The sequence below is a fragment of the Pipistrellus hanaki genome (genome assembly GCF_964339955.1).
Source record: "Pipistrellus hanaki genome assembly, chromosome: 13".
Classification (NCBI taxonomy): Eukaryota; Metazoa; Chordata; class Mammalia; order Chiroptera; family Vespertilionidae; genus Pipistrellus; species Pipistrellus hanaki.
In genome coordinates, this window is record NC_140515.1 from 53,164,105 (window position 1) to 53,174,105 (window position 10,001).

General features: G+C 51.0%; 1 protein-coding gene across 7 annotated transcripts; it reads left to right on the plus strand.

Annotated features, from left to right (window-relative positions):
* The first annotated feature begins 132 nt into the window (after positions 1 to 132).
* ZNF621 (zinc finger protein 621) lies at positions 133 to 9,215 on the plus strand. 7 transcript variants are annotated; one of them, XM_084902853.1, is made up of 6 exons: positions 133 to 352; positions 503 to 600; positions 2,586 to 2,664; positions 4,888 to 5,014; positions 5,797 to 5,904; positions 7,539 to 9,201. In XM_084902853.1, exons 3-6 carry the CDS (start codon positions 2,641 to 2,643, stop codon positions 8,600 to 8,602), a joined length of 1,323 nt encoding a protein of 440 aa, XP_084758979.1. In that variant the 5' UTR covers positions 133 to 352; positions 503 to 600; positions 2,586 to 2,640; the 3' UTR covers positions 8,603 to 9,201. The 7 variants fall into 7 exon arrangements, with proteins under 7 accessions (XP_084758979.1, XP_084758975.1, XP_084758981.1 ...); XM_084902849.1 differs by having other exon boundaries at positions 133 to 600; XM_084902855.1 differs by having other exon boundaries at positions 133 to 600; positions 5,800 to 5,904.
* Positions 9,216 to 10,001: the final 786 nt, after the last annotated feature.

Below are 10,001 nucleotides of genomic sequence, written 5' to 3' on the forward strand. Positions count from 1 at the left end.
CAGCCCTAGTGGCAAACGTCAGAGAAAAGGGAAAATCAGAATTGTAACTTATGTATGTGACTCGAGCTGGGCGTCCGATTTCCCTGGAGGATGGCCCTGCAGGACCCGAGCGTGGGGCCGGCAGCAACTTTCTGTCCGTGAGTTGGAACAGGTCTTGGCAGCTGGGATAGGGAACCATAGAGATGAGCGGGTTCCCAGCTTTCTAGAGAGGAAGCGGTTCACACACTTCCGGCTGAGCCGGCCCGCGCTTCCCTAGAGAGGACCCACGTCGTGTTCCCACGCTTCCCCTGCGCCTGCGCCGCGTGGGTTAATTCAGTTCAAGTCGGGGTTCGCGTCCCGGGTTGGCTAACAGGTTTGTTTGCCGGCGCGGGGTGCCGGGTTTTCTAAGCTCTTTGCCTTTAGGCTGAGGAGGTGGCGGGAGGAATGGGGCCCAGGCGAACAGCACGTGGGCAGGATGCGAGGCAGCATTCATTTTACCTGTGCCTCCTTATTTTCTCCCCAGTCTCACTTCTCTGCACCTGGGGGGCGGTATGGTCCAGGCCACCAGGTGAGACACATCCTCTCGGCCTCTGTTGATCCCCATCCTTTTGATATGTCAATGTAAGAAGCCTTCAAACCTGTTAGTTTATTCAAGCCAAACTGATAAGCATTGACAGGAAGCAGGACCTCAACAGATTGAGAAAATGCCCTGGAAAATGATAGTTTTGCATCTTATTATTATTTTTAACACACACATATATATATATATATATATATATATATATATATACACACACACACACACACACACATATATATATATATATATATATATATATATTTATTTTTTTTTTTTTTTTACAGAGAGGAAGAGCTAGAAACGATGAGAGAGAAACACTAATCAATCTGCTGCCTCCTGCATACTCCCCACTGGGGATGTGCCTGCAACCAAGGTACTGCCCTTGACCCTTAGGTTCACAGGCCAACCATCTATCCACTGAGCCAAACCGGTTTCGGCGATAACCAATTTCTTGAAAACTGTTGGTTTATGTAATTTTCTTATCGAGGTTCAGGCAGGGGGTTATAATCATCGTTGAATCCCTGTAGATGAGAAATGAAGTTTTCCCTTAGCATTTTGAAAAACAATCCCTTTTGCCATGTAGTCTCTTGCCATCTTGCCTCTCCAGCCTCCACGTATGTGTTGTTTTTCCTTCTCCAAAGCCTTTAGGATCTTTTTCATGTTCTCATTTTTCTGAGACTTCCCAATGCTGTGCCTTTGTGTAGATGTTTCTCACTCATTGTCCTAAATAACTTGCAGGCCCTCCCTACTCCCTGGTGCTTTTAAACGGAGAGAATATTTTACCAAAATATCCTGAGCTCATCCTTGGTCCTGTGGTGTGAATTGATCTTTTGGTTCGCTTTCCCTTCTGCCAGCAGTTAAGATTCAGCTTTCTCTGCTTTTCTAATTTAGATACCATCCACCCTTTATTTATATCCCTCTCCCCCCTCCCAAGTCTGTAACATGGGTCCCAGCTGGCAGGGGCTCCACTCCGGCCAGCGACGGCGCAGGCAGGGACCCGCCCCCAGCCCCGCCCCTTCCGCCGCCGGCCCGGTCACGTGGGGGCGGGCGCGGGGACCATCGAGACGGGTGGCCTCCGGCGGCCTAGAGGGGCGCTGAGCGCATGCGCTCGCTTCCGCATGCATCGGCTTTTAGCCGTCAGCTTTTCGTGGTTCGGGGAGGAAGCGTGTGCGTCCCAGCGAGTTCTCCGTGCCAGGTCCGCCCGGCGCCGCCTCCTCACTTTCCCTGGCGCCCCGTCCGCGCCCGCGCCCCCGCCCCAGCCCCCGAGCTCTGTCCCTTTGGTGGCTGCGCGGCCCCCCGAGCCCGGGTCAGCCCCTGCCCACCGCAGCGCCATCCGCTTTCCCCCCCAAAGAACGTGGCCCAACACTCTCCTGCGCCCGCTGCTGAGTTTCTGTGTTTGGCGTCTCGGCCGGCATTACCCACTAGAACACTTTTATTCTTTACCCGCAGCCAACCATCCCTGTCCTGCCTTTCCGTAGGCACCTCTTTGGGGTCAATGTCATGGTCCCTGTAAGAGCTTTTTTAGTTTTTAAAAAAATATGTATATTTTATTGACTTTTTTACAGAGAGCAGAGAGTTAGAAACATCGATGGGAGAGAAACACCCATCAGCTGCCTCCTGCACACCTCTTACTGGGGATGTGCCTGCAACCAAGGTACATGCCCTTGACCGGAATCGAACCTTGGACCCTTCAGTCCGCAGGCCAACGCTCTATCCATTGAGCCAAACCAGCCAGGGCTTTTTTTTTTTTTTTTTTTTTTTTAGACTTTTAGGTTATTGTAGGGACACGGCTCTTCTTGGACCTCAGCCATCTGGTGCCCATGGCTCAGCAGACTGGGGGCTGAGCTGGCAGGTGCGGGACCGCGCTGAGGTCCTGGTGGAGCACCTCATGCGGAGGTGGGGGCCAGCAGCCAGAGGGCGTCCGATGGCGGTCCTGTCGGTGCTGGGAGTGAGCCTGGGAGGGCCACAGGCGGCTGCGGGTGATGCAGAACTGAGCGCCCGGCACTCATGGCTCTTCTTCTCTTAGTTTCTAAGGTCCTTGCTTTTCCAAACCCAGAGGACAGTGCCAGGGGACACCAGCCATGCTCCAAACAACTTGGCCTCAGGTGAGCTGAGCTTCCTTTCAGTCATTTCAAAAGCACTTTAGTGCCTGGCTGGCATGGGCCTTAGGAACCAAGAGGTCAGGTTCCAGGAGATCACGATTGGATTCCTGATGAGGGCCCTGCCCCCGGTTGTGGACTGTCGGACTGCGGACTGAAAGGTCCCAGGTTCGATTCCGGTCAAGGGCATGCACCTTGGTTGCGGGTACATCCCCAGTAGGGGGTGTGCAAGAGGCAGCTGATCGATGATTCTCTCTCATCGATGTTCCTAACTCTCTATCCCTCTCTCTTCCTCTCTGTAAAAACTCAATAAAACATATATTAAAAAAAAAAAAGTCACCTTCGCTCTCAGTTCAGAAAGGACCAAGAAGGCCTATTGTGGCCAGGCTCTGGTTTTCTCTTTGCGCCTGTCCCCAGGGCGATGGCCGCACATAGCAGGCGGAGGAAAGGAGAGTTTTGTGTGTGAAGAGGGATGAATTTGGATGTGTAGGTTTACGTGTAAGAAGCCTAGAAATCCGCCTTCACTGTGGAAATCTAGATGATCTACAGAGAATAGGCGCCTGCTGAGATCGGAGAAATTCTTCCCCACAAATTGGAAACGTTTCCCAGAGAGAGCAGCATTGTTCTCCCTGTATGCCCTTTCTAAATGCCGGGTGCATAGTGTTGAATAATGCGCACAAGTTCCCTTTTCTCATTAGCCAAACAGACAGTCTGCAAACAGATACACAAGTTAATACCCATAATTCCATGTTGCAAAAGCACAATGCTTCTCAAGAGCGTGGTCCACTGGCAGTGTGGGCATCACCTGGGAGCTCGTTAGAATTGCAGTCTTGGGCCCCATCCTAGATTCAGTAAAACTGGGGAGGAGGTTGGCGGGGGGCCAGGGATCTGTTGTAAACACCATTCAGGTGATTTTTATTTTATTTATTTTTTAAAAATATATTTTATTGATTTTTTACAGAGAGGAAGAGAGAGGGATAGAGTTAGAAACATCCGATGAGAGAGAATCATCAATCAGCTGCCTCTTGCACACCCCCTACTGGGGATGTGCCCGCAACCAGGGTACATGCCCTTGACTGGAATCGAACCCGAGACCCTTCAGTCTGCAGGCCAATGCTCTATCACTGAGCCAAACCAGTTAGGGCTGTGTGTCTTTTTAAAAAAAATATTTTTATTGATTTAAGAGAGGAAGGGAGAGAGAGATAGAAACATCAATGGATCAGTGCCCAGAGACAGGGTACTGCCGGCCTTGTTTGAATGCAGGTGGTTCAGAGAAGAGGCTGGAACTGGCAGATTGTGGGTTTTCTTCAGAGCTAGCTTTTTGACAAAATAATAAGGCATGAAAAGAAATTTGCAAAATGCTGGAAAAACTTTTTAATATATTTTTATTGATTTCAGAGAGGAAGGGAGAGGGAGAGAGATAGATAGAAACATCAATGATGAGAGGGAATCATTGATCGGCTGCCTCCTACACACCTCCCTACTGGGCATTGAGCTTGCAACCCCCGAGCATGTGTCCTTGACCAAAATCGAACCTGGGACACAGGCCGATGCTCTATCTATCCACTGAGCCAAACCAGCTAGGGTTGGAAAATTTTTTGAGGATTGGCTCCTCTGTAGAGGGAGCTAGCTGTGTGTGCGTACTTTATTATTATTTTTAATGTTAATCTTTAAAAAAAATCTATTTTTATTGATTTCAGAGAGGAAGGGAGAGGGAGAGAGAGAGAGAGATAGAAACATCAATAATGAGAGAGAACCACCGAACGGATGCCTCCTGCACGCCCACTTTGGGGAATCGAGCCTACAACCTGAGCATATGTCCTTGACAGGCATCAAACCCGGGACCCTTCAGTCTGCAGGCTGATGCGCTATCCACTGAGCAAAACCAGCTAAGGCTGTGCGTGTGTATAGTGGTTAGTGTATAGAAATAAGGTGACCAGATTATGGAGTACTTGAGATAGGAGATGCCAGAGGGACAGATCCATAGGGGTGGGTGCAGTCACCAGGCAGAGAGCCCCAGATGCCAGGCTATGAGATCAGGATGACTTAGAACAGAGCTGAGCGGATGGGAGCGTGTTGGGGTTCCATGTTTGAAGTGGAACCATTGGCTGAAAGCCATCTTCTTGATAGAGCAGGCCTTCCACCGGGCTCAGAGTTGGGGGACCCTGCTGTTGAGGCTGCCTCCCTCTGCCCTTCACTCAGAGCTTGAGCAGGAACCTGTTGTTTCAGGAGTCCGTGACCTTTGAGGACGTGGCTGTGTACTTCACCCAGAGCCAGTGGGTCAGCCTGGACCCTGCGCAGAGGGCCCTGTACAGGGAGGTGATGCTGGAGAACTATGCCAACGTGGCCGCCCTGGGTAGGTCTCTCAGCGGCTCTCTGTGATAGTGGGACATCTTCCTCAGGTATTCGGGGGGATCCTGGTAGCCCTGGGTTGGATGACTCCAGCGGGGAGCTCTGCAGTCCCAGCCTCTGGAGATGTTGGGTGGGGAGATCCCCGGAGCTCTCTGGTTTTGAAACGAGACTTTCTTCCATCTCAGGGAAGAGTGAGGTTCCGGGCACCGAGTGGAAGGACTTCCTGGTGCCCTCGGTGACCTGTTCCTCCATCCTTCCATTGTCCTGGGGTTGTGGGTCCTCCCCTCTGAGAAGGAGTCTCCCAGGCTCTAAGGGCATATATATCCTTCCTGAGGGGTTTTCCTCTTTGAGGAGTCAGGGCAAGGTTGAAATTTCCTTGGAGAATGGCTCTCTTGCTGTCATTCCCCTGGACTGCTTTAGAGTCCATCCTCAGAACCACTTGGTCTCCTAGGCCAGTGGTCTCGGCAAACTGCGACTCGCAAGCCACATGCGGTTCTTTGGCCCCTTGAGTGTGGCTCTTCCACAAAACACCACGGCCTGGGCGAGTCCGTTTTGAAGAAGTGGCATTAGAGGAAGTTTAAGTTGAAAAACTTTGGCTCTCCAAAGAAATTTCAATTGTTGTACTGTTGATATTTGGCTCTGTGGACTCATGAGTTTGCCGACCACTGTCCCAGGGGGTCCATTTCTCTTCCCTCCCAACTAGCCCATTAGGAACTGGGCCAAGAGAGATCTCAGGAAGAGGCCTGGACGTCTCCTTCAACTAGTCTGTCTGTTTTCTTCCTGAAGTAGCATTTCCAGCCCCCAAGCCGGATCTCATCTCCCAGCTGGAGAGCGGGAGCGCACCCTGGGGCCCCGATCCTTGGGAGGCAGAGGATTGGAGAGGCATCTGTCCAGGTGAGTAAGAGAATACAGCAGCTTCTGGCTTGGCCTTCCGGGTTTACTGGAAATGTTCCTTCCGCAGCAGAAAACAAAGCTCCCCGTTGTCTGTAAGGCGGCGGCAGTCGGTGCACTCTGACCGCCACTGAGTTCCAGCCCCGAGCCCAGGGAGGCCAGTCCCCGGAGCGCTTGGCCGCACACTGTCGGCACACACGTGTGGCTGTGCTCCCGCGGAAAACTGTGGCCCGGGAGCTCCCGAGCCGCTTTCTTTCTCACCAGTGGGAATATTTAATTTCATGCCAGTTTTCATGACAGAGGAGTAGGGTTTCTGCCACACTTTAAGGAAAATTTGATTCTGTGGGTCAACCTGATTTCTTGGTGCCACGGCTATGAATTTTATTTTAATTTGCCTTTTTTTGGTGCCCTTTAAAGATTCCTATGCCGTAGGATTTGGGTTTACATTGTACTGTCCGATACGGGGTTGGATAGGAGAAGGCAAGGAGTAATTCCCCCGCCACGGCACCCGGCACGCACAGAGCACAGCCTCTCCTTTCCCAGGGACTGCTTCCCGGCCTCGGGAGCTTTTCAGTTCTCTTCGCTTTTGAGAGACAGTTTCAGACCCCACTTCTCACATGGACTGTGATTTTTGTAATTAATGGCTTGTTTAGCAACGATGCCACTGTGGCCTACAGCTCTCCAACTTCTGTTTCAGCTGATTTTTTTGGAGGACTCTTTTATCTCAGGATATTACATGGAAACATTCAAAAATGGAACTTTGAGGCCATTATTTAGAATTTGGAATGCGGGTGGTTTCCTGGCCGGTAGGGGGCGCATTATGATATGTTGTTTGCTCACTTGTGTTCCCAGCCTGCTCCGCCTCATCTTTTTTTAATCCTCACCCAAGGCTCTTTTTCCACTGATTTTTTAAAAAAAAATACATTTTTATTGATTTCAGAGAGGAACGGAGAGGAGAGAGACAGATAGAAACATCATTGAGGAGAAAGAATCATTGACTGGTTGCCTCTTGCATGCCCTCTAATGGGGATCAAGCCTGCAACTCTGGCATGTGCCCTTGACTGGAATTGAACTTGGGATCCTTCAGTCCACAGGCTGACGCTCTATCCACTGAGCCAAACCAGCAAAGGCCCGTTGATTTTTAGAGAGTGGAAATAAGAGGGAAAGACAGAGAGAAATGTTGATGTGAGAGAAACACATTGGTTGGCTGCCTCCTACACGAGTCCCGACCAGGGCCCAGGCCAGGGAGGAGCCTGCACCCCAGGCATGTGCCCTTGACCGGAATCAAACCAGGAATCCTTTGGTACTCAGGCCCATGCTCTGTCCACTGAGCCAAACTGGCTAGGGCTCTCTCCCATTCTTGAGTTCTCCTTCTGCCCATCTTACCTGCCTTTGTGCCCCCAACTCCAGCCTTCCTTACAGGAGGCACTTCCTGTTTCCTATGTCATTACTTCTCCAATCGTATGCTACGACAGTACTTTCCTTTTTCTCTCTTGTCCTCCTTTATGGATGCTTAGAGCCATTTCATGGGTATGTATTTTAAAAAAATCGCATCCTACAAGAGAGAATCGGGACCCCATGGATTCTGCTTTCTGTCCAGCCCAGTAATTTGGAGTGCTCGTGGTTGCTTTGGTCAGGTGACGAGTCCTGGATCAAGGCGGAAGAGCCTGCTGTGAAGCAGGAAGCCACCGGAGAAACAGAGCAGCAACTCAGAGTGCCGGGAGGTGGACTCCGAAATGTGTCTCGGCACCTTGATTTTAAGAGCAAGGCCACGTGGCCAAGTTTCAGCCTGAATCCGAACCTGATTCTTCGAGGGGGGATGAAGTTCTATGAGTGCAAAGAATGTGGGAAAATCTTCAGGTACAACTCCAGGCTCCTTCGGCATCAGATGAGCCACACCGGGGAGAAGCCCTTCAAATGTAAGGAATGCAGCAAAGCTTTCAAGTCCAGCTACGACTGCATCATACACGAGAAGAACCACGTCGGGGAAGGGCCCTACGAATGCAAGGAGTGCGGCAGAGGCCTGAGCTCCAGCACCGCCTTGACTCAGCATCAGAGGATCCACACGGGGGAGAAGCCCTACCAGTGCAAGCAGTGTGGCAAGGCCTTCCGCAGGAACTCAGCCTGCCTCCAGCACCAGCGGCTGCACACGGGGGAGAAACTCTACGAGTGCAAGGAGTGCTGGAAGGCCTTCGGCTGCCGGTCCGTTTTCATCGTCCACCAGAGGATCCACACGGGGGAGAAGCCCTACCGGTGCCAGGAGTGTGGCAAGGCGTTCACGCAGAAGATAGCCTCCGTTCAGCACCAGAGAGTCCACACGGGGGAGAGGCCGTACGAGTGCAAGGTGTGTGGGAAAGCCTTCAAGTGGTACGGCAGTTTTGTGCAGCATCAGAAACTGCACCCCGCGGAGAGAAAGCCCGGCCCCCCGGCCAGTCCCCAGGGCGCCTCTTCAGCCTTGTTGCCGGGTCCTCCCGCTGTGGCCACGCCCTCACTGACCTATCCGCAGGCTGTGCTCCTTCCTGCCTCGGGGCCTTTGCTCATGCTGCTGCCCACATCCGGGGTGCCTCCGCCCCCTGTCCAAATAGTGCAGGTCTTCCAGGCCCTCGCTCCCATTGTCAAGCCCTCCCCAGTCCATCTCTCTTCTCGCGAGCTTCATCTTGCCACGCCTGCGGCTCTCACGCCCAGCAAAACTCTCATTTGAGTTTCATTTGTATTTTTTTCCCCCCCTCCACGTTACATGAAACCGTTCAGCGGTTTCAGCACACACGGCGTTGTAGTCTGTCTCTATACATTTAAAGATGTGTTTATGTAATATGTTCTCTTTTCTTTTGGGGATGGAAATACTTGATCTTTGCCTTGGCCCCTTTCTGGCTTGAAAAGTAGTGGCTGTATCTGTCTCTGTATTGTAGGGATGCTGGTTGGACAGTGGAGGGTTAGAGACGTTTGGGAGAGAGCACATCCCCGTGTCAGGCCATTAAGAGAGAAGCAACCTGAGAGAAATGGAGGAGAGTAGAGAATTGTAATAAATATGCAACAGCAGACTTTGGACATGAACGCAGATTGTTTAGAATAGTGCCGGATGGTGCAGTAACGCAGCTGAAGTTGCCTTGTGCTCGGCTCGGATCACTGAGGATCTCATGCATCTATGCCACAGCTCGTGGGAAAGAACCAGTCGGATTTTGTGCCTTCCCCCAAACCAGTGTCCATCGTGGTGAGACTGAGAAGCAGGCTGGCAGAGACCTCCAGGAAGCATCAGCAGGCCTGAACGTAAAGTGCTGCCTGCTCCTTAGCGACAGAGCAGTTCTAGGTGCTTAGTGACAGAGCAGTTCTCAGATAAAGTGGTGCTTCCCTAACACTAGTGACATTCACGACAGTTGACGCCACCTGGTGGGTCCATTAAACAAACCCACCCATTCGTTCTCTTTAAAAATATTGGGTGTCGCCTGTGTGCCAGGCACTGTCGGAAAACCAGGGAAATGATGGTGGACGTCTTCACCCTCTTGAATCTTAACAGTTATTTGGGGAAGACAGACAGTGGGGGAGATGCTTTAACAAGTGATTCCAATGCGAAGGAAATGTGTGGGGTGTTGTGCGAGAATCCTGAGGGAAAAGCAAAGGTCCTGAGGTAGGCAGTCACGTGGCTCATCTCAGATCCTTGAAAGAAATCCAATCTGGCGGGGTAGTAAGTGAGGGATGGAGAAAACAGTGTTAACATCGAGTCGTTTTGCTAGCACAACCCCGCTTACTCGTTACACGGAGATTCTTCACGGTCCACCCTAGAGCAAATAAATGTGGCCCAAATATCTTACCCAACCATTTTATTTTGAAATTGTTAAACTGTAGAAAAGTTGAAAGGATGGTACAATGAACACCTGTATACCTTCCCTATAGATTAAACAACCGTTAACACTATTTTCACATTTGCATTTTCTACCTTCATACGTATGTATGTATAGTTTTCTAACTCATGTCAAAGTAGGTTGCAGGCATCAGATACGGCCCCCCCTGACTTCTTCAGCTGTATCTCCTGAGAATTTAAGGCAATCCTCCCACATAATCGTAGTAGCATTCTCACACCCAAGAAAATGTACCACAATGTG

Coding starts and splice junctions, on each gene's coding strand:
- ZNF621 (XM_084902849.1), top strand. CDS start 2,641: ATGCTCCAAACAACTTGGCCTCAG. Junction 2,665..4,887: donor TCCAAACAACTTGGCCTCAG/GTGAGCTGAGCT, acceptor CTGTTGTTTCAG/GAGTCCGTGACCTTTGAGGA. Junction 5,905..7,538: donor TTGGAGAGGCATCTGTCCAG/GTGAGTAAGAGA, acceptor TGCTTTGGTCAG/GTGACGAGTCCTGGATCAAG.